This window comes from Ambystoma mexicanum, chromosome 8 (assembly GCF_040938575.1).
Source record: "Ambystoma mexicanum isolate Mex_15411 chromosome 8, UKY_AmexF1_1, whole genome shotgun sequence".
Lineage (NCBI taxonomy): Eukaryota > Metazoa > Chordata > Amphibia > Caudata > Ambystomatidae > Ambystoma > Ambystoma mexicanum.
The window spans coordinates 1,191,891,840-1,191,915,252 of NC_090929.1; the positions used below are offsets into that span (position 1 = coordinate 1,191,891,840).

The following is a 23,413-nucleotide window of genomic DNA, read 5'->3' on the forward strand; positions in this document are numbered from 1 at the left end:
GCAACGACTGCCGCAGTCTTCAATCTGGCTATGCCCAGACAAAATCTCGTCAGGTACCTCCTCAGAAACCATACCTTCCTCAGACTCTTCATCCACCTCAGAAATATAATGCAGAGGCTGGAATGAGGGCACAGGAAAAGGGACAAAAGACATTTTTAGCCTTGGCCAGAGCCTTTCTAGGAGGTTCCACCGTGCCATGGGGTACCTCTGACAAAAGCAGCCTCGAAAGGTGTCCAGGGCTCGATGGAATTGGCGTTGACGTAGAGCATGGCACCGACGGCTTCGACACAGTCCTCGAGGGCAGAGCCCCGAGCGAGTCCTTCGACAGCCTGGGCGCTGAAGGCGTCGACGGCTTCCTCAGAGGCAGAGCCTCGCGAGAGTCCCTTGACGACCTTGGTGCCGAAGCTGTCGAGGTCTTCTTCGAAGACCTCACAGGCTCCGAGGGAGTCGAGGACCGGGACCTGGAGCGGGCATGTCTAGAGCGACCATCCTTGTCTGACCGGGACCTCGAAGGTGCCCAGTGATCACAACGACCGCTAGAGCCCAAAGGCGTGCGAGTGGTGTCTCTAGCACGGTCAAGGCTGGCGTCTTTCGACGGCGCAGACGGACCGGAGCCCTGCGACTGAAAAATCGCTAACATCTCCTGTCAAAATAAATCCCATTTCGCAGGAGTGGAATGCTTGTTGGGACAAGCTACCCGCCGACGGGCGGAGTCCTCGGACGAGGAAGGCGACCGATGCCGGCGCTTCCGTGAGTGCCTCGAAGAGGCAGAGGAATGGCGGGACCTACACCTGGACTGAGACCCCCCCGGACTTACGCCGACGACGCAGAGAGTCGCCCCTCGAATCGTCAGTCGAAAGCACAGTGGATCTCGACTTCCGGGGCTTGGCCACCTTACCTAAAGAAAGCTTCTTCTTACGCTCCCGCAAGGCCTTCGATGTAAGCGACTGGCAGTCTACACAGTCATCCGTGTCTGGTGCCTCAGGGAGGACCACGAGACAGGCGACGTGCGAATCCGTCAATGACATCTTGGACCCGCAGTCCCGACACTTCTTAAAACCCGGCCGCAGGGTGGAAGAAGACGAAGACATCCTGGAAATCTTCACAACGAACAGGTTCGAAGAACCGAAAGAACAGAACTCAGAAGAACCGAGGCGCACCGAGATCTCCGAAGCGAACACGTTCGTGGAAAAAACGGAATTGAGGCTACGGGAGTCGTGCGTCCTACTTATAACATCCGGTGATGTCGGCTCGACGGAGGCCCTCGAGGACAGCCTATCGACGTCATTGACGCAGGACGCAGAAAGATTTTCCGAAGAGGCACAGCTGTGCTGATTACTGTCATAGATATGGAAAACGTCGGAGGACCCAATCCCCTCGAAACAAAAAATGTATTAATTGTGGTCACTCTACCTTTGACTCCGGAGCTGCAATGTTTCAGTGTGCTGTGCTGGCTTCCAGCTGGGCGAAGCATCACATAGCAAGCCTGGTGGGAATCGGAGGTACAGAATCAGAGTATTTTCCTAAGCCATGCCCAGACCTAAACCTTGGAAAAGCAAGGACATTTTGAAGGAGACTATTCAATGCGCTTAATAATGGGGAACGTGCTGGCTTCACCACCACCATACTCGCATAGACTTCAGAAGAACAAGGAGCAGCTTTCTAATCCAGCAAGCTTCGATAAGTTCCACAAGAAATGTAAAGAGGTGTTACCACAGCAGACAGAAGGTGTGAAACTGATAATCAATAAGATACTGACAAGCCACTTTCAGGCCAGACACAGTCCACATAAGCATCATCAGTCAATCAACCCACCACCTAAAAGGCATCCTATACAGGAGACAAATAGCTCAGCCCAACAGAGGCGTTTCCAACTCTCATCAGTGATATTGACAATACAGGCAGCCTCCATGTTCAAATCTTGCATCTTGTGACTAATCGCATACAACCCAAAAGTGTCTTCTACTTTTAAAGAATCAAACCTCCCACCACTCCTCTTCATCTCTACAGGCCTAATGATGAGCACAAGAAACAAATGAGCACACTTGGTACAACTATGAGGACGACACAAGTCGAAAATAAACTGACAACTGAGGAAAACTTTCTCACAAGTGGATGGATAAAAAAGGTATTACCCAAATTGACCTTTCGCAATTGCCCTTTTATCCTACTTGACCCAATTATAGTGATCCTAATTGACCTTCTGCACAATTGACCGTTATATTAGTTATTTTATATATGTGTTGGGTTGGTTTTGGATTATAAATAATATAAGGGGATTGGGAGAGGGGTTGCGGGGAGTTCCCTCCCGCATATATGTCCTAATTGACCTTTTAAATTAGGTAAATTCTCCCAAAGTCAATTGTGAAAAGGTCAATTAGTATACATCCAAATAAAACTGAACCTGCACCTACACTATAATAATGATCGTTTTACCTCAAGCGGCCACTGAAACACCTCTAACCATGGTATCCGGAGGTACACAACTGCCCAAGAACATCTAAACTTTAGTGATCAAGCATCTCGGGCATACAACTGAATCACACTGGAACTCAAGTCAATGCAATAATCAAAAATTGCTTCTTACATGCAGACAGTTCATGCGCCATCTCACTTTCCACACAAAGTTGGCTATCATTTCTCTGTTCTCTTAATGATGGCAACAGCATTTATCCAGGTATGTGGGACAAAAACCCTAAATGGATGCAAAACAGAGAGGCTAGTCTATTACTCAGACACAACAGGGGGGAGAACATAACAGCTCTTAAAGCATTGCACTGGCTACCAGCAGGGAGTGTAGGGGGATAGAAAAAGCAACTTTAAGGCTCTCTGCATCGCCCACAAAGCACTCCAAGAAGCAGAATTCATGCAAAGCAACATCTCACATAAACCAGTTAGAGATCTAAGATCCAGAAAAGACATGCCAATAAACCAGAAGATTCTACAGATAAACACATTGGCTCTGCCTTCAACCGCTATTGTGGCCAAAATGTGCTACCAAAAAGAAAAAAAAATTGAACGATTACTTGAAATTCAGGACAAATTTAAAAGCACTGGCTTTTCAATGCACAATCAAGGAAATTAGCCAACAAACTGCACCTCTCAAATGCCCTGAATGCCCGTTTTGAAACCAACACATGGCATTCTGAGAAAGAAACCAATAATTAGAACAGGACATCTTCAGGCACAACTAAAACTTCAAAAGAATGCCTCCCTCTTCTTCAAAATCAAAAATGTGAACCAGGACATCAGCCCATTACAACCACATAAGAGGAAGCTCAACGCCTCTCACCACAATAAACTGTGAAACAATGCACTTGCAGCAGATAAGGAAAGCCTGTCGGACCAACCACTGACACTATTGGCCAATCGCCAATTTCTCCACCTTACTCACCACCCGAATGTGGCTTGTAAAAGTCCTTCTCCCCAGACGCCAAACACCACAACTCTAAACCTCCATTACCAACTAATACACCCCGCCCACACTGCATGCACAGGGTTCACCGTCTGGACATTAAGCCCTTGATGCTCTCAACGCATCATGCATAGTAAGAGGTCAAGAAAACAGAATTCAGTGTATTTCCATTTTGCACCATCTACACAAAGCATTACAATCTTGAGTTTTCTCTCTCCTCACAACTAACCAAACCCACCCACTCTGGTCCAGATCCGTCAAAGCACCCAGAGACCACACAATGGCAGAGGTGTGCGATACAAATCCCAACATAAAAACAAGGGGGATGGTGATTTGCAACTAATTGGTGAGAGTGCAGATATTTAGCCTTTTTGAGAATCAGTCCACAAGAATGCATGGATTGATTAAATATACAAAATCAATCTGGATAGATCTAATAAATCTAATAAGTAAATACTTTTTACCAAGGTACTTTTTGAAACATTTTTTAAAAAGCAAAGTTGGACATTTTACAAAATGATTTTAAATATGTGCAATTCATAACAAAAAAATAAAATGTAAACATGAATTTAGCCAAATGTGTACAAATGGGTCCAATCTCACGGTGGATCAAACAACCCTTAACCACGATCAAACCCACATAGGGAACAAAGGCAACAGACACCAGCAACTCAGCTGGTCCCATCCATCCCCCCCCCCCGAACCGCTCATAGGCCATTTGAGGAGTATATTGACAAAGGAAAAGCAGCAAAAGCCAATGCATCAGCCTAGACTTTTAGGTCTCCTCCTTAGCACCACAAGGCAACTCTGCGGCGAATACTTCCCTTACTGAAGGTCCGCAGGTGCACGCTTTCCCTCCTTAACAATACTAGTTGTCCATACACACACCGCACAACACAGGATGGTAAAGTTCCAGCAAGTGCAGAACATCTGCTGCCATACCTGCTCACCTAGGCCCCTGGAATAACAAAAACTACTGTAAACTGCCGTCTCAAAATTGGACAGATCACTGGTAATCATCGTAGTACACTCGTCATCCACCGAACACCCACCCTCCCAATCATCCTTCAAATCTGGTTGTACAGTACAACGGACACTGCAAGGAATCGCACCCAAGTTCAAACAGTAAAAACTAGACTAACCAAGCAAGCAGGGCCACTACTCAAACTCTTAACTCTGGATCAAAATCCATAGATGCCAACATTTCCGTCTCCCCAGTGCACCATTCAAAGTTTAGAAGCTCTAATGCTTCCATTTCAGACAAGCAATCTCAGGACCACTGAATTTTAGAGGGGGGCAGTACAAATCTGGATATGGACATCAACTGACACTTCAGGGCGTCACTTGCCAACTAAGGATTCCTACTATAAAACACTATTGATGGCTTACTCAAGGTGACATGTGGCTGTGCCACCGCGCAGAACAGTCAATAATAATCTTCAATTATTGTCAATCGTACCAAACAGGATGTCAGGGAATGTGTGGAATAACGAGTAAGCCTAATCAATTGGGCGGCACGCGGCTTTTGTAGCTACCCCAGCATGTCTTAACATACCCAACGAAACACGTGCATGACAAGGTAGGACACACTGCAACCATACGTCCCCTGCACCAACGCTACCTAGGCTCCAGTCTACAACAATGCACAATAAAACACAATTCTGGCCCAATATGAGACCACAGTAGTAGCAGATGCATGCTATAGAAAAGCATATTACCGAGGGGCCTGCACAGAAATACTGAGATCGTGTTTTAAAAAAAAAAAAAGAAAGACGACTGAAGTCAGCATATAAGAAATGTACATTTATAAAAACATTCTGGTGTTTAAAGCTTCCCCATTAGGGAGCAAAGAGGGTCGGGAAATCGAAAAGTAAAACAAAAACAATACATTGCGTACTGCCTTGCAGGTGCTTATGTTCAACATAAAGAAACAACTTTGTCCTGCTTATTTTGAATGCTGCGTTAATGACTTATACAGCGCGGTTATTCTGCTTGGATTCGCTGAGTCGGGTTCTAGTAGTATTTGGGTCTGACCCTTCATCAGGTGCACAGAATGAAGTTAACAAAAACGGATAAAATGACAAAATAGCTACCAAAATCAACAATCAGTAAAACAAAACGTCTTGTTGTTCGATTAAACAGATAAACGAGAAAGTGCATCCACTCTCATGACTCGCCCTCTTCCTTGGGTTCAAAACCCAAACAGAATCTAGCATATGAAGATTTACCAATAGACAGAAAAGGCCAGTAAACAATGTCAAGTTCACACGTTTATGATGCCGGCTAATTTATTTTACTCAGTGGTGCTGCATCCCAGTGGATTTACGAGTGTGTTTTAACTTCTAATGGTAGGAAGCTAGGTCTATGCCAGGATGGTTGAGAGAACCATTTCACTACAGCCATGGTGAAGTATGAACTTCAATGTTGAGAGACGGTAGTTGAATTAGGCGGCGAGAGGGCTGTAGTACACTGAAGATTCCCCTGCTAAACCCCCAACCTGGTCTTCGACAGTCGCCACGCACAGTGAGTAAGACTCAAATTTAATCTTGGAAGTAGCCAAAGTTGGAAAGTTTATTGTGCAATTTTAAAATTTGAAAGGTTGCAGTCAGTTGCCAGTTTAAGTTCTAGCTTCCATAAGCTGATGGGATTGAAGTGGGAACATGTGCATCACTATTACGTGTTAATGTTAAAGGACATTTGTACCGCGCACTATCACCACCGGAGTGGTCCCCTGGCAGCTCTGAAAGAGGAGGGGAGGTTGAGTTAGTGGGAGGAAGCAGGAAAAGTGCAAGAGAGCAGTGATGAGCTGTTGGCGGCCTCAGCCCGGTGGGTCCGTTGGCTGGGCCTGGGGTGTTTGCGGCCGGTAGTCGTCGTGTACTGTTGTGCAAGACTGTTTTTGTTTTGTTGTTGCAGTGTAGTGATGTTTGTGCGGGTTGTTGTGCTGTAGGTTTTGGTTGTGTTTGGTTTGGAGTTTGAGAGGTGTATGCAGAAAGGGAAATTGTTAGTAGCGTTGGTTAGTGTCCATCTCTATCCTGAATTGAGGCGCTCGGCTTGCGTAGTCTCCCCTGATGCGGCTCTGTCCTGATCTGGGTCTGACTGGCATATAAGGTTCCTTACTCCTCTGGCCCCCACCTCTAACATGCTATCTCATAGCTCCCCTTATCCTCACTTCATACTCCTGTGGCCAGTGCACCTGCCAATGTCAACCTCTCAGGTAGTGTGGTGATTGCCAATATCTCGACAATTCCACACCACTGTGGTACCTGGCGATAACTAAGGGGCGGGCAAAGTGTTTGTGGGATGGTCTGGGGTAGTTGACTCAGTCTCCGTGCGTGCCGCCTGTCTATCCGGTGTCACCCGTCCAGGTGCCGTGGGAGTTACCCTCTCGGGTTGGGGATGTCCGTGTCCTTTCCGGTTTAGTCATCCTTTTTCCGGTTTTGGTTTCCAGATTTAGTCTGTGGTGTTGAAGAGCCAGGTTTTTAGCGATTTCCTGAATTTTAGGTGATCTTCAGTGTTTCTTATTTCTTTTGGGATGTTGTTCCAGGTTTTTGCGGCTAAGTGGTAGAAGGAGGTGCCTCCAAGTTTTTTCTTAAGGTAAGGTTTGAGTTCCAGGCGTATTTTGTTGCTTGATCGGAGGAGTCTCGTTGGTTTGTAGACTTATTTTCTTTTGTAGGAACTGTGCTCCTTGTCCGCTGATTGCCCTGTGCGTTATGCACATTGTTTTGAAGGTGATGCAATGTTTTACTGGGAGCCAGTGTAGTGTGTTTAGGGCTGGAGTGATGTGGTCTCTTCTGGATAGTTTGAGTCTTGCTGCTGCATTTTGGATCTGTTGCAGTTTCTTCAGGAGGTATTCTGGTATTCTGAGGTAGAGGCTGTTTGCATAGTCGATTTTTGACATGATTAGGGCGACGATAACGAGTGTTTTGTGCGTGAAGGAGAGGAAAGGTCGAATTCTTCTTGCCGTGTGGAGGATGAAAAAACATTTCTTCACTGTTGCATTTATTTATGGTTCCAGGGTTAGGGTGTTGTCCATTAGGACTCCCAGATTTTTTACTACCTTCGATGGTGTTGGTGCATTTACCATTTCCGTAGGCCATGGGATGGTGGTTTCGTTCTCTTGGTCTTTGGATACGATCATGATTTCTGTCTTTCGTGGGTTGATTTTCAGGTTGTTAGCATCCATCCAGTTGAAGACTTCTTTTAGACAGTCGGTTAGGGTTGAGTGGTCGGCTTCAGTGTCTTTGATTTTGTAGATGATCTGAGTGTCATCTGCGTAGTTGTAACATGTAATGTTGCATTTTTTGAAGATTCTGATGACCGGAGTCTAATAGATGTTGAAATATAGTGGAGATAGTGAGGATCCTTGTGGCACTCCACAGTCGCTAACTCGTGGAATGGATTTGAAAGGTTTTATCCATACAGTTTCTGTTCTGTCTGCTAGGAATGATTTGGTCCAGCGTAGTGCTGTGTCTGTTATGCCTATGTCTTCTAGTCTTTTGCTCAGGGTGTCGTGGCTAACTGTGTCAAAGGATGCGGAGAGGTCGAGCAGAATAAGGGCTGAGGTAGTGTTTGAGTCTGCGTTAGTTTTGAGGTCATCCCAGATGGATAGTAGTGCTGTTTCCGTTCCTCTCGCTGGTCTGAAACCGATTTGAGCTTGGTCCAGCAGGTGGTGTTTTTCTACGTGTTCTTGGGTTAGTTTATATACGAAGGTTTCTAGAAGTTTTGCTGGGTAGGGGATGTTAGAGATCGGCCTGTAGTTGGAAAGGTCATCTACGTCACCACTTGTGTTTTTCAAGAGTGGCTTGATGTATGCCGATTTGAAGATCTTCGGTACAGTCCCTGTTGATAGTGATAGATTTAGAAGGTTTCTGTAGTGTTCTGCTGGCGATCCTTGCGCGAGGATTGATTTGTAGATGTCTGGGGGACAGGGGTCCATGGGTGATCCCGCTTGCTTGCTTCGTTTTACCAGCATTGCGAATGCATCTGCTGATATTTCAGGAATGCTTTGGAGTTTGTGTTGTGGTTCCGTGTTAGGTTAATTGGGTCGTTTGTTGTGGTTGGTTGGTCGCTTTTGTATGGTTTGTCGGATGTCATTCATTTTTTTTTTTAAGTGGTCTGCCAGGTTTTTGCATAGTTTTTCTAAGGGGTTTGGGGTGTTATCGCAGCCTGGTGGGTTTCTCATTTCTTCAAGGATGCTAAAGATTTCTTTTTGTGTGTTGGTGGAATTGTTGATTCTATCATCGTAATGTCTTCTCTTTGCCTTTTGAATTTCCTTTTTGTATGCGCAGATTTGTTTCTGGTACAGTGGTTTTTTCCCTGGGTTGTATTCTTTCCTCCATTCCAATTCCATTTTTTTGTTTTCCTTTTTCATGTCGTTTAATAGTGGGGTGAACCATTTTGCCATTGCTCTTTTTTTTGATGGGGTGAACGTTTTTTCTGGGGCGATCTTGTCTATTGTATCCACGATCCATTTGTTCAGTATCTCTGCTTTCCCGTCAAGGTCCGCTAGCTCCAGTTCTGTAGTTGAGGGTTTCGTTAATTCCAGTTGTTCGAATAGGTTGCTTTCTTTGACGTGTTTCCAGTTTCTTTTGGTGGTGGTTGTGTTTTGGATGTTGGATGTCGGCTTGGGTAGGCAGAGTGATCACGAATGGGATGATGAGATGGTCGCTCCACAGTATTTGTATCAGGTGCCGTGGTGATTTTTCCTTGGCGAAAATTGCGTCTAGGGTGTGTCCTGCCGAGTGCGTTGCTCCTTTGACTAGTTGTCATAGTTTCATTGTGCTGAGTTGTTCAATTAGTGAGTTTTGGGAGTTGGCGTGGCTGTCTTCAAACCAGATGTTGAAGTCCCCCAGGATGATTAGGTGTTCGTGGTTGATGGCTAAGTTGGTGATGGCTTCTATGAAGTTATCGACGAATGTTGCATCATATGTTGGCGGTCTGTATACCAGGATGAATGTGATGTTGGTTTTTGGGCTCGCTGTTAGGTGTATTACCATGGTTCTGCAGTTGAGGATGTTCAGTGGTTTGTCAGTTTATATTTTCAGGTGTTCTTTGAATGCTATAGCGATGCCTCCTCCTTTTTTGTTTTTTCTGTTTATTTGTAGGCATTTGAAGTCGGTCGGAAGGCAGCTTTGGAGTGTGATTTTGTAGTTGTCATCCAGCCATGTTTCTGTGATGAACAGGATGTCAATGCCGTTGTCGTCGAGTAGGTCGAAGATCTCTGTTGAGTGTTTTGACATGGATCTTACGTTTATTAGATTGCAGTGAAGTTTGGAGGTGTTTGATTTGGGCTTTGTCGAGGTCGTCTTCTGTTCGGTGTTGAGGTTTCCTTCCTGGTCGGTCACTTGTTGGGCTGTGGGATTCGGGGTGTCAGCGTCTTCTAAGAGTTCTTCTAGGTTTTGTCTGGGGTTTTTTGTGTTTTCATTGCATTCGTCTTCCAGGAGTTGTGGTTGTTGATTGGAAGTTCCTCTTGCTTTGGTGATGTAGGGGGTTATTGCGGCGGTCGCCTGTTTGTTGTTTGTGTTGGTCATCCTTCTTCTACTTGCTTGTGTTAGGTTGTTTGATGTTGCTGCTTTTAATGTTGGGGTGGATTGCCATGGTGGCCAGTTGTCTGCGAGGTATGGAGTTAGACAGAGGGATTTTTCTCTTCTCTCAGAGTTGCTTCGGTTTGTGTTCCTGTCTGTCGGGGTCCAGTCTATGGTTGTTGTTCCAAGTTGCTGTTCTGGAGTGTTCTTTCATCTCTTCGTCTTTTCCTTGGAATGGGTCGTTTGCGCTGCATTGTAAGATTGAGAGTTGTTTAGTCTTTGTTTGGTGATGTCTAGTTGGTCCTGCTTTGGTCTGGTTGTCTTGTGGTGTAGTGGCGGTGAGGGGGTGTCCGCTACTAGTTTGGGCTCCGTCTGTAGGTGGTATTCCGGCTGGAGTTGGCGACTCGTTCAGTCGCTGTCCTGGGAGGGGAAGGGGGTGGTAAGGGTTATTAAGTCAGGTGTTATTGGTGGCTCTCTTTGCTGTCCGTCTCCCTGAGCGCTGTTCACTGTGGTGAGCAGGCTGTGTGGGTTGGGAAGGGTATCTGCTGGTTGGAGGGTGGCTTGGACAGGCACAGCTTGGACTTTCCCCTTGTGATGCGAGATGCCCTAGTCAGAGTGACCCCCCACCGTAATTCACTGGTGACTTGAGAGTTAGCTAAATTTGCGGGTGAGCTAGATTTGAGATACCTGTATAGTGGGAGAGAGGCCCATCAATGCGGTTTGGAGATCCTCAGTGCAATTTGGGCACAGAGGCCCTGCTAAGTTTGAGACACCTGTATAGTGGGAGAGAGGCTTATCAATGCAGTTTGGAGAACCCACGAAAGCCACCCCCAAAGCGTGGCAGAGTATCGGGGTGGTCCTAGCCAATGAGGGAGTTTCACACTGCAGCTTCGGCAGCAGCGGCTCGAGCCAAATGCATGTACGGCACTGACTCTCCTTTTTAGGGAGATTCGCCACCCGTGCAACCTAAGATGACACATCCGGCTCTAGACATTCCTAAATTCACATTCTTGCCAGTTTCTATTGAAGACATGAACGACACCCTCTCTTCCATAAATTGCACTACCTGCGCCGAAAACATCATACCTCCCAAACTGATTCTTGATAATACTGAAATCTTCTCCCCTTTTCTCTGCCGTATGACAAATGCTTCCTTCAGGGACCGGAAGGTACCGACAGAAATCAAAACAGTCACAGTCACCCCCCTAGTCAAGAAACCAGGATTAGATCAACAAGACCCTGCCAACCTTAGACCCATTACTAATTGCAACTTTCTTCTGAAGGTCCTTGACAAAATAGCGACCAGGCAACTACAAGATTATGTAGATCATCACAGCTTGTTACACCCCCAACAATCGGGCTTTAGAAGTGCCCACAGCACTGAGTCAGCATTGCTGGACTTACAGACAGAAATGTTGAGCATCCTGGACAGAGGTAAAACAGGGCTGTTAATCCTCTTGGACCTCTCGGCGGCATTCGATTTGTTAGATCACGGAAAGCTCCGAGAGGCCCTAGGCGCAGCTGGTAACTGCTCCCATGATGCAATAGATTGGGTGTCTTCATTTTTAGAAGACAGGAACTCAAAAATCAATTGGGCAGGTCATTCCACCTCACCCAAACCTGTAGATTGCGGCGTCCCCCAGGGAGCCAGTTTCTCACCCTTGCTCTTCAACTTATATATCCGCTGCCTTTGTACTCTTTTATCTCAGCTCGGAATTTTTTTCACCAACTTCGCTGACGATACACAGCTCATTCTAGAGCTGAGCGGAGACCATCACGCAGATAACGAGAAGCTATCGGCTATTTACGACATCATCGAAAACTGGATGATTGCACACTGGATGTGTCTTAATAGCTCCAAAACGGAACTCATGACCTTCGGAAGCGCTAAAGCCTTAAACAATCTTGGTTCGGATTACTCCACATTCACTATAAAAGATTCTACCATTAAGGTATCTAATAAGGTTAAAACACTAGGTATTTACTTACAATCCTCCTTAGGCGCAGAAGCCCAAACCGCTCATTTAAAGCGAAACTGTCAATACTACCAAAGGCTTCTATGTCAGATAAGACCTTTTCTTAATACCAAGAACAGCACCACGATAGGGAGAGCCACCATACTATCCCGCTTAGATTATGGGAACGCGTTAATGCTCGGCGCCAGCAACAACTGCCTGAAACAATGTCAGATTATCCAGAATAATGCTGTTAGGTCCATCACTAATAAATCCAAACGTGAACACATCACCAAGGACAGAAAAGATCTTCATTGGTTGGCTGTAAAGGAACGGATCAAGTTTAAATCACTGATCCTAACCCACCGATGCCTATATGGCACGGCACCTGCATACCTTAAGAATAAATTCAGCTGGTATGAGCCGAGCCGTAGCTTGAGATCTGCAAAACAAGGATTGATCAATCCCAGCCCTCCAGGTAAAGCCACTGGTCTCGGCCGAGCTTTTCCGAACCTGGCGACTTTCCACTGGAACAAACTGCCTTGCAGCCTCAGATTGGAAAACAACCTCCAACGCTTTAGGAAACAATTGAAGACCTTTCTCTTCATATAATTAGACAACCTCCACACCGCTTCTAGTTGCCATCGTTCCGCTTCCTCCCTCTCTATGCTCTCTATGTGTTGTCCCGTTCTTCTTCGTCCTTGTGTCCTTGTCGCGCCCTGATGCTTGCGAGCTTCGGCGCGTTACAAATAAATAAATAAATAAATAAATAAATAAATAGGGCTTTACACCAACAACCTCCTTGTCAGTGCTCCAAATTGTCCTATTGGTAGTAACCGGTGTTTGCCTGGTAGTAACCAGAAGCGTGTTCAGCTTTTGCCGGTGGCAGATAGGGTGTCACGGTTCAGCCTTAGCTGATGTAATGTATTGTGTGGCTGGGACCGTCCCAAGTTTATTGTTGCTCCAAATAAACTGTGACCTTGTATATTCCAAATAACCTTACAAAAGTTGTCTGTTATTTCATGATGTATGTGCGATATACTGGCCACAGGAGGTGGGAGTGACCAATGGGGGATCTCCCTGTTAAGAGGCGGACCAGCCCCCGCAGTGGGCGCTGGAGGGACAGCCTACATAAGGGGTTGTCCCCTCTGGCCGCCACCTTCCGGGGGGTGGGCAGTCTCTACTCTTCCGCCCAAATGGAGGCGGAAGAGGTGTCCCACAGGGCCTGACTTCCGGCCGGGTCCTCGGAGGATGCTTATAAGGTGGGAGCTGCGGGCAATCAGTCTCTTTGCCCAGCAGCCCCCGCCATGTCTTGATCCTCACCCACCCACACCCTGATTCATGGAAGGGATATTTTAACCTGGGAAAAGTGTTGGGGAGTAAAGAAGTAGTAGCGTGTGTCATTTGCATTAATAAGAGGTCAAGCTGCAATTTCTAAACACTACCAGGAGCTTCTTGGAGTCCAAGCAAGATATTTGCAAGTCTAGCTATAGAGAGCATGGTTTTACCGAGACCTAATGCATACCAATCTCACATGGACTGCGTTCAAGCAGGACTAAGTATAAATTGCGAACAGCTAAGTCACATTTTGGCATTGTTCTACAATTGGAGGGAGAGGAGGAGAAGAGGTGCCTTCTGAAATCTGCCGGCAAGCCAAATAGTGTAATACAGCATTACATACTATCTGACAATAGCCCTGTTCCTCTAGCGTCCAACATTAAAATGAGACCTTCTAGCCCTTGTTGCTAACATATAGCTTGTGTATATCAAAAAACGGGTCGACCCTCGACTTATTGGGTATAATACTGGGCTGAGGCATCCCACGCTAACTGCCCACCGCAGATGTGGTGTAGTGTAAAAACGGACACATTCCTCACTTGACCAAGTTGCGAGATCTTGTCCAAATCAAGGTTAGACCTTTACAGTTAACAAAATCTTGTTATACTGTGCACTTCACCTCCAAATGGAAGTGCTTAGAAACTAGCTAAAAATACTAGAAGGAAAGTGAAACGAAGATGCTTTGCTTGACAGACTAAGTGCCCCAACCCTCATTACCAAGCATCACACTTGTAACAAATGCAAAGTCTCTTCACATCCAAAGTCCTACAAAACAAAAGTCCCATCTTCATGCTCAGCTTTGCTGTTTATGAATGTCAAAACTGTTGGCATTGCAAATGCTCTTACTCAACCGCAGTCAGAATATGTCCACCAGTAATTATGCAGATGTACTATGAAAAACAGCATAGATAAGGATATTCACGGACGAGTGCCACATATTTTGAACTTAATGATAAAAAAGCACTCCATGTGACAGAATCTATGAGAAATCTTCATCACCACAAGATTTAATATCACAATCAGGTGAATTAGCCATGATGACTAAGAACTGCATACTTTTTCTAGGGATTTAGTATTATTTTAAAAAATGTTGCTGCTTGAAGTTAAATATACCAGTTATTTAACAAGTTGGCTACTTGGGTCAAAATATTTGACACAAAATTAAGGCCCAACAGTGACCTAATTAAAAGGAATAGAAATGTTCTGTCAGTGCTGATAATATTTCATGTACCCTCATGAGCACTCAGTGTGCCACTATACTGAAACGAACCAAACGGCGGCCAGGATTACCGATATGCCACTGGTAGACTGAGGTGCCACAACAGTTCGCAGGAATAGGGAAAAGACCAAAAACTATGCAGTTGTAACGTTTGTTAGTGCTCAGGACATACGCACGCCAGTGACAAGTCATGCATGAAGGTGAAGCTTATACTTGAGTGAGAACAGGTATGAACGTCACTTGGGTATGAATTTCCAGACAGTGGTTCCTCACATATACTGAAGCTATCCACAGCAGGTGAAGGCAGTGTCACATTGATAGGAAGAACAGAATTGAACAAATAAAGCATGGTGCTGTTACCCATGCCTCTCATGGTGAAAGAATTTTCGAAAGGAAGAGCAGATTAAACATAACTGATTAATGTACCTTCTGGAGGATTCAACTCATGTAAACCCCTATTAAAAGCCAGAGAAACGTGTGCTCCTCTGCCATATTTTTAGAATTCTCAGCGGGTGTCCGTTTCTCTTCAGCTGTATCAAAATAATAAGTTGACCGTTTATACAACTGCAGTTGTCTTCAGTGGATTTTCCCCAGTTCAAATGAACCCGAGGGTGGATTTTTCAATCAACTAGATTTGGGATTCCGTCTGATTTCTAACAGATGGGGTGCGGCTTAACTGTGTTCATCCATTTGTAATGATCCAGCAGGCATCATAGGGTGGTTCCACTCATTGATGCGGTCATGCATCTGTGATCGGTGTACCCACTATACACCAGCACCCCGTTAACAGTGGTTAGGAGTCATGAACAGGCATAGCTAGATCCAAGTACAGCGAACAAGTCATACAAAGCACATAGGACAAGGGAAGGTGCATGAAGAGATGACAATTATTACTTTTCGCACATTAGGGCCCAAGTGTACGAGACCACCCCAAATCAAGATCTGTGATAGTGTAAAACAAGGAGGGTTCTGGGAGTCGCTCTACCGGCACGAACATGGCCCGTTGACCTGTTCTTGGTTGTATGGCTCCCGGAAGAGTCTCAACCAAGTTTTTAGCTCACTGTCCCTTTCACAGAGGAGAAATATTCCTGCATATCAGTCTTTGTCCTGCCCAGGTGCAGTCCAGCACCAAAACGCTAGCCAATTCTCCTCTGAACAAGAGTACCAACAGCAAACCCAGACACGTGTTTCAGCCTAGTCGGGTCTCAGTGAGGAGGAGCTGTGCCTCTCTAAGATAATGTGCTCCCATCTTTTAGTGAGGTTAGAGGTTAACACTCCTATTACAGTTAAAGTGTCGAAATATGACAAGCATGAAAATAAAAAGCTTACATCTGTGCAGCAAACCATGTATAAACAAACAACAACGGTGAGGGGGTATGCAGAAGCGTCGGAATCACAACGACCAACCATTTGACATGTCCTTGCTTTGCAAGCATGCAACGGGGAAGGGGGAAAAAATACCATTTCACATCCACGTAACAAACATATTTATAAAGAAAGCAGACCAGTAATGAACATTTTGTAAAGTTTGCACTCATTCAAATATGCAATCCTTCATCCAAAGCAAAATTCTACCTCAACTGAACTTACATAGCAGTTATCACTGCCTGCTTAGTGCAAAATGTATATGACAAACAAAACAAACTGTCCGCAAAGACCATGCTCCATCGAGGGGAAGATTAACAAAATATCTTGCACAGTAATTAGGTCTGGGACTTGTAACACATATTTGCCAAATCACAGCAAGACAATCCCGCTGGACCAAGTCATTCAGTACACAATCTCAGAATGACCGTGTAACCGAAAACGCACAAAGCTTCAAAACTGAAAACCTCCCTGGTATACCTTCAGTACAGACGTTTGAGGGGTGTGGTTGGAGGGGACCAAAGAATAGCAACCAAGACGTAAACTGGGTAAATACCCACTTGCAATATAAAAACACCATCCTGCCATGGTATAGTGCGTTGGGGTGAATTCCAGTCAGTACGTAAAGGGCAAGTTAACCGACTTCACTAAGTAGCATTCATCACCAGTACTCAGAAAAACATGGGCAAAAAAGTGTCTATGAAATAATTATTCTGTGCGTTGTATACTGTCCAACTATGTGCCGCTTTAATTCTACACGAGTGAAGAACGATCGCGGTAAGTGTCTTGCAAACCTATGATGCTTTATAAAAAAAAATTAAAAGCTCAAATTACTCTTCATGGGTTTTTTAATATTCCAACCAAGCGTGCAGGCCTCACATTCTGAAACTGACCAGTATCTAGTCCACTGCAGGAACAGCATCTTAATGCGGAAAAGCAGGTTTCTGGTTCCTGCAGATGCCAAAAGACAATATCACAAGAACAGCCCTTAAAGAAAGAGGCAGATCAAAATGAAATACAGTGGGTTTCCCAAAACGCAAACAGGCTTCGAGCAAGGCGGTCCCTTGTTTTAAGCTAATGCACACTTTGCATTACAAACTTTGGCATTTACCTTCCAAGTAATCACATTACAAAACATGCATTATCTTACTACCTGGGGGCTCACCAGGTTGTTGTAAGAAATATACTATTCGTTGGAAGGGATCGGAACGAAGAAATATTAAGCAAAAAGTAAAAGCAGCTCCTGGGTATCCAGCACAACCTACTAAGCAAGAGCTACCTCTGGGGAACGAGAAGCTAGTACCAAACCAGTTGCTGATTTAACGTCTCACGAGGGGCAAACATCTTATAGTGCGTTATATGACCCATTACGGTTTAAATGTCGTCTAGACATGTACTAACGCTCTCATGTTTGTATGGCAGCACTTGACATGAGGAGTCAAGCTAACCATACTCTTCTAGGCTAGTGCCTGTGAACTCAGTAAGTAAAAAGTCGATTTGCACGTGCATACTGGTGTACCAAGACACGCACTCAAACCCTAGGACCGCCAAGGATTTATAACAGTAAGAGGGGAAAAAAGTGGGCTGAAACAAGAGTTGCGGTGTGGCATGCATTGTCTTGCAGGAACTCGTTTGTTGTAGACGAGAAGCCTCACACTTTGCACATATTTTACTGTCACGGCGACTATTCTGACAGACAAAATGAGCACTAAACACAGTGTACATTGAATGCTCAGAAGGAATGCACATTTAAATTACTATCATAAACCGGTTGGTGGTCATTCTTATGTCACCAAAATACACTTCCTTATTATGCAGAGAAGCCAGCATCATATGTTCAGGGTACCCACATTATTCGACAACTAGCGCCGCCCCTCAGTCCCACCCACACCACTGACAGCTGACCTACCCACTCCCTTCAAAACCCCCACGCGCTAAAGAGGGGAGGGAGTTCCCCAGTAAAGGTTGTCCACTTCCAGCACTAATGGTAATTGTACAGAAATGACAACTGTCCAGGAGCACGTTTCTTAAATCTGCCCCTCAAAACCAAGCCAGTCAATCTAGCACATTGTCGCGCTATCTTCACCACGCCCGATACACCTGCTGGAAAACTGCACAAAAAAGCTGGTAATAACGTTCACATTTAGCATACTAAACAATCGCTAGTCCCCGATGGTGTCCAACCAGCCTGCAGGATCGTTGCCGTTGCGACAAGTTTACAATACATGGCACCTGCATATGTGAAAACGACAGAAATGCCCACAAAGGATCGCAACTATCAGATTCTGTAACATGTGGAAATAAGCATCAACTCAGAACCTTTACAATGCCCTAACCAGTCCATATGCCTTGTTACCAACCATACTAGACTGAATAAGACTATCGATGTTTCCAGTACCACACACCTAATGAGAAAAGTGGGCTTTATAGATTACGCTTTAACTCTCACCATCCAACACCGTGAGGTACTGTGCCATAAATGGAGATAACGCCAACGAGTTTATAGACCCAACTGCAAAGCAACCCGTTATTTGCATGGTCTTACATTCCCAACATGCACTGCTATTTACGTATTCATTTTGAAGTCTGCTCGAATTCACATGCAAGAGCGTAGTAATAGGAAATCGTTGTAACTGCAGCACTATTAAGGTAAGGCAGCAAAGCTGCAGAGAAATAAATCAAAAATAGTTGAATTGTTCACAGTAAGGCATGCACACAGCGGAAAGCACTCACCTGGACGACGTTGGAGCTTCAGGAAAGCAAATTGTAGTGTTCCAATGCACGGGTAGCTACCACCAATGTGATCCGAGACTGTAGACAGTGAAGCACGGCGTTGACCCACTGAAGATGGCAAGCCTCGCGGGGATGTTAGCGTGCAGGCAGAGGGACCTTCACTCACATCACGGGCAGGAGATGTAGCAAGATGCACGGTGACAACTGTGAGGCCGGCAGTGGGGCATAGAAGTGTGGTGTATGCAACCATCAGAGTCGTGCAGAGAACCAGTAACAAAAAAGCGTAGGTAGGAAAGGCACAGAGCGGCTAAAAGAGACTCGTCAGCAGAGGTAGCTAGCCCGTGAGTGTGCACAGCCGAGTAAAGTGGAAACCTTAGCCAAGCGCACACCAGAGCACGGTCTGTACATAAAGAGACAGACCTACGAGGCGCCGGTAAAAGACGCGCAATGTCCGAAACCCCAAACACGGCTGCCAGCCAACGCCATCTTTTGGTTGCACACACACTGCATCAGAGCCACACACCGATGCTGGCCAAGAGCGGGTGAAAAAGGGCAATGGCTGCAAAACTAGAGCCGACTGAGGTGAACGGCAGAGGGAAACCCAATACGGCCCTGTTGGTGCAGCCTTCAGGGCTCCAAACACCCAATTCCCAACAAGTCTTGAGGCTTGTCACACTGGGCAAACTGGAGAACCAACACTGGCGACAGCACATATATGAACAGTGCTGCAAGCCCAAACGTAGCACCCATCGGGACCCTCTTAAGGGCCAGAACCAGCGATGGAGCTCGCAGCATCTGTACCCCACCAACTTAAATACAGCATCCTCGGGTAAGGAGCGAAGTGTGCGACGAGGCACAATTGCTCTCTCGGAATGGGTGCATGTAGATAGGTTCCAGGGCTGGTGCACTCTCCTGCGACAGTAAGCAGCCCCCTCCTTTTATCAACTGAAGATATGGGCCTGTCACAGCCGCGATATCAATCATGTGGACCCTGTGACACCTTTTCTCGGACTTAGGTGGTTAGGCATCTAACTTCCTGAGACCAGTGCTCTTTTCTCCATATAACCAGGCGTTATGACCCCTCCTCCCTTTCTTCTAAAATCAAGACCCAGTTCCCCATCCTCTGAAACAAAAGGTTATGTCAATATTCAAACATTACCAGGAAACCGTGGGCTATGCCCTATCCCCCACTTTATTAGGGACCACCGGCACTTTCCCTAGCATCATGGAGAAGCCCCCCTCCCTTATCTGACATCAGGAAAAAACGATTATCCCGTTTCCTTACACCTGGGAGTAACGGCGCAATTTTCTGTGGAATCAAAGGGTTGGGAAACCCTTCCTGGGACAAACATCTGGAAAGCCTCTTGTGCATGTGGTCAGTGCTTAGTTTGCACGACCTGTGACCTTACGAGCCACCATACCCCATGATAGCAATTGGTAGGAATGGGCAGCTTCACTAGCATGGACTAGGGCATCCTCGGCTTACAATGCATCGTTGTCTACCTTCTGACCTCTTGTAATATCACGCACTGATAATGCCCCTTTTTACAGTAAGAACTGCAGAAGGTGTTTTGGGGTTGACAGGGCAAAGGGGGCGTTCCTCTGATGACAGTAGCGACTAGGTTTCCACTCCAAATACATTCCGGCACCCCCTGTCGGTGGTCTTGCACACAATAAGGCCTGCAGCATTGCACATATGGGTCAAGCAGGATACAGGTCAGGTCCAGGTCGAAGCCGTCCTCCTGATAGCGCCGCTTATTGCGGCTGACGATCTCCTTGAGTTTGGCGGTCATGTCGGGGAAGGCAGGGAGCGAGAAGGCCGGGAGGGAGAGGGGCGGGGGATGGTGCTGCTGCCTCTTCTGCAGGGTGGCAGCGGGTGGGGAGCGGGGACGGCCTCCTCCGCTCTGGGGGTGCAATCCTGGCCTCCCGCGCCGGGGCCGCACCGCCAGCCCGGCTGCCCGCTCTTCACTCCCGGGCTGCGGCTCCGACCGGAGGGGGCCCAGAGGCTCTCCCGGACGCGCGCGCGATCCGTGGCACCCAATCCCGGGGGCTGCGAACAGCTCTAATCAGGGGATAGAGGAAGGGGCCGCCTGACGTTGCACGTAGCGCGCTGACATCGCACGCTATTTGGTAGCGCATGCGCCGGACTTCTTAGAGTAGGGAGTGCCGTGCTGTAGGCAGATGTTGTGCGCTGAGATGTAAGTGGAAGCAGGTAGCGGGCCAGAGCACATATCAAGGGCTCATGGTTGCGATAAGCCGAGTAACAACCCCGTGTTCGTAACCAACACCCAGGAAACCAATACTCTGCAGAGGTCGGCGGACTCAGCCCCCCACCCTGGTTACTTTAGGAAGCAATTGGAGTGGCCACTTTCACCCGAAGATCAGCCCATTGCGTCAGAGCCCGTTTGGAATATATTTGGGAACTTTCATGTGAGCGGATTAGGAACGTGCCACAAAAAAGCGTTATCTAAGAAGCGCGCTGTCACCGATTAGTAATAATTGTTCGGCGTTTCATGTCAGCATTAACAGTTCTGCAACTTGTCAAGACCACTTGCAAATTCAGTACACCCAAAGTTCTGATGACAAATCGTGCTCAATGAGACTCGACGTGCTCAGTGTAGGATTACCTGTAAGTAAATGAATAGAATGATCAAGTTTCCTATTGTTTTTATAAAGTACATGGGACCTAATTTTTTGGGGGAAAAGTGTTAAACGGAGGATGTTATGTTATGTTTCGAGATTTGATAACTCTGCTTCCTCGGAGCGAGCACACGCGCAAAGGAAGAAGGAGAGCGCTACAGCAACACCGTTTACCAACATCTCCTGCATGGGCGAGTGTGGTCCATACACCCTGCCACCAGTGTCATGCCAGCATCCCCTGCCTGGGCTGAGGGGGGGAGGGAGGGGAGTGGCTGGTGCCACTTATGTAAGGTGATACTCCTGCCACCAGTGTCGCGCTACCTGACCCACCATCAAGGGACTAAGCTGATGTGTCCCTGGGTGCGGCTTTGCTGGCTCATGAACTTTGTTCTCAACTATCCTGAACTGATATGTGCAAGCTTGAACTCGTTTCCTGCAGCTCCACTAATGCTCAGAGAGGACTCGGTAAATATGTGCTTTGATGCTGTGAGCCTGCATGTCGTTTGATATGTTTAAAGTGGTCCCAGTAATTAAGTATGTGTGAAGCTGGAATCCTGCAGAGTGTCAGCATGCTCAATGTGGTTCCGGTGACTGACCATGGTGTCCATTGGTTGAAGTTTTCCCGTTCTCCCCTGCAGAATAAGTTTCCCTCAGGATGTGGTAGAATTGCCAACGTGCTATCAGCAGTCCACCAACTCCAACTGTCATCCGCAATAGATGTAAAGAGTGGTTGGGATATGTTTTGATGTTTGTAACTGCTTGAGTCCCAATGTGAGTCCCAATGTATGTGATTGATTTATCTTGCGATTTGTTGTAATTAGTTCATGGCTCGTGGGCTCGAGGCATGGGCTCGTGAGGGGTTCTGGTGGAGAAAGTGTGTGCGTGGTTGCGTGTGAGGATTCTATCTTTGGCAGTTGGGGTATGACTGTTACTGCCGGGTGGGGTGCTACCGGTGACGTTCACGTACAATCTATCCAATGAAGGATGATACTGTAACATGGAATAAAGTTCTACATTATCACTACTCGCGTGTCACGGCGAGGTTACTTCACATGGCGACGAGGAGAACCGTCGCGGAGGGGACGGTGCAACTGTGACGACACTGCCCTCCAGCTAACGGTCACCCCACCCAGCCCAGTTTTCAGTCTGTCAAGAGACAGTCAGTGGTGTTTTTGGGCTAACCCTGTGCTGTTCCGTAAAGGACAGGGGAGCACCGACGGAGAGCCCCGGAGGAAGCTGGCCGCATCTCGCAGGACAGTGTTTTCCCGCTTCTGTGGGCTGGTGGCAGTGTGAGCAGCATCGCCTTGCTCCTGGGCGTAGAGGAGAGCTTCCGTTGGCACCGACCGCCATTTGGGGTCCTGTTGATGGTGATTTGACAAGCAGCGGTGTGGGTCTTTGGGGGGCGCTGTGCTCCGATTGAAGCCCCGGTCGGGGGCGTTGACGGGCACTGCGCTAGGCAGAGGACGTGATCACCTGATGGCACGTCGGAGCTGAGAGGCCACGTCGCTCTGTGATTGGTGGTGTTTGGACCGCTTCCGTGGTTTATCCTCCTAGAGAATCCAGCAAGGAGCGGCGAATAATCTTTGGAGGTAGTGTTTAACTGCGAGTATGAAGGGGGAGGACTGTTACCTTCGTAACGTTTTCTGTGGCTGGAAGGATAATGGTGCATCATGCGTTGTCTGGAGTAATGGCGACGGTCCGGATGTTGAAAAGTCGGTGATGTTAATGACATTTCAGGGAAAGGTGTATGGAGAGTTGCTGGCGTATCGTCTAACGAGTGCTCATGAAGCACTGTGGAGCAACGGCGGGGGCATCATTTCCCATCAAAGCTGTGCAAGGTGTGAGTGGAGCAGGAGACTTGCAGGAAGAGACGGTCATTTCTGCGGTGACTGCAAGAAGAGGTATTGGCATTGGTGTTCGGCATGCCAGGTGACTTTCTACCATGCTTTGAGTTGTTTTGACCCAGGGGGAGTCGGTACTTGAACTTGTTTTACAATAACATTCTGGGTTGGTTGAGGCCGGTATGCATGTGGTCCGGTTTATTCGGTTTATGTAATTGTGGCATCTGTGGTGTAAGTTGTTTTGGGCCTGTGTGATAGTGTGACTGGGTTTGAGTGTCAATGTTGTGGCCCGTATTGTGATACTGTAGTGGGTGTCAAACAGGAACGAGGAGATCATTTTGTAATGCTCATTATTACATGTATGCATTTTTCACTTCAAAGCG

The 23,413-nt window shown here is 46.8% G+C and overlaps 1 protein-coding gene across 2 annotated transcripts in view; it reads right to left on the minus strand.

Annotated features, from left to right (window-relative positions):
- Window positions 1-20,655, minus strand: part of PTEN (phosphatase and tensin homolog) — a 791,199-nt gene extending 770,544 nt beyond the window's left edge. The window contains exon 1 of one of the 2 annotated variants that reach the window (XM_069611282.1): window positions 20,264-20,655. In XM_069611282.1, the coding sequence (XP_069467383.1) occupies window positions 20,264-20,342 (79 nt within the window). In that variant the 5' untranslated portion in view covers window positions 20,343-20,655. The remainder of the gene's footprint in view (window positions 1-20,263) is intronic. The other variant, XM_069611283.1, reaches the window with a different exon arrangement.
- Between the last annotated feature and the right edge of the window lie 2,758 nt (window positions 20,656-23,413).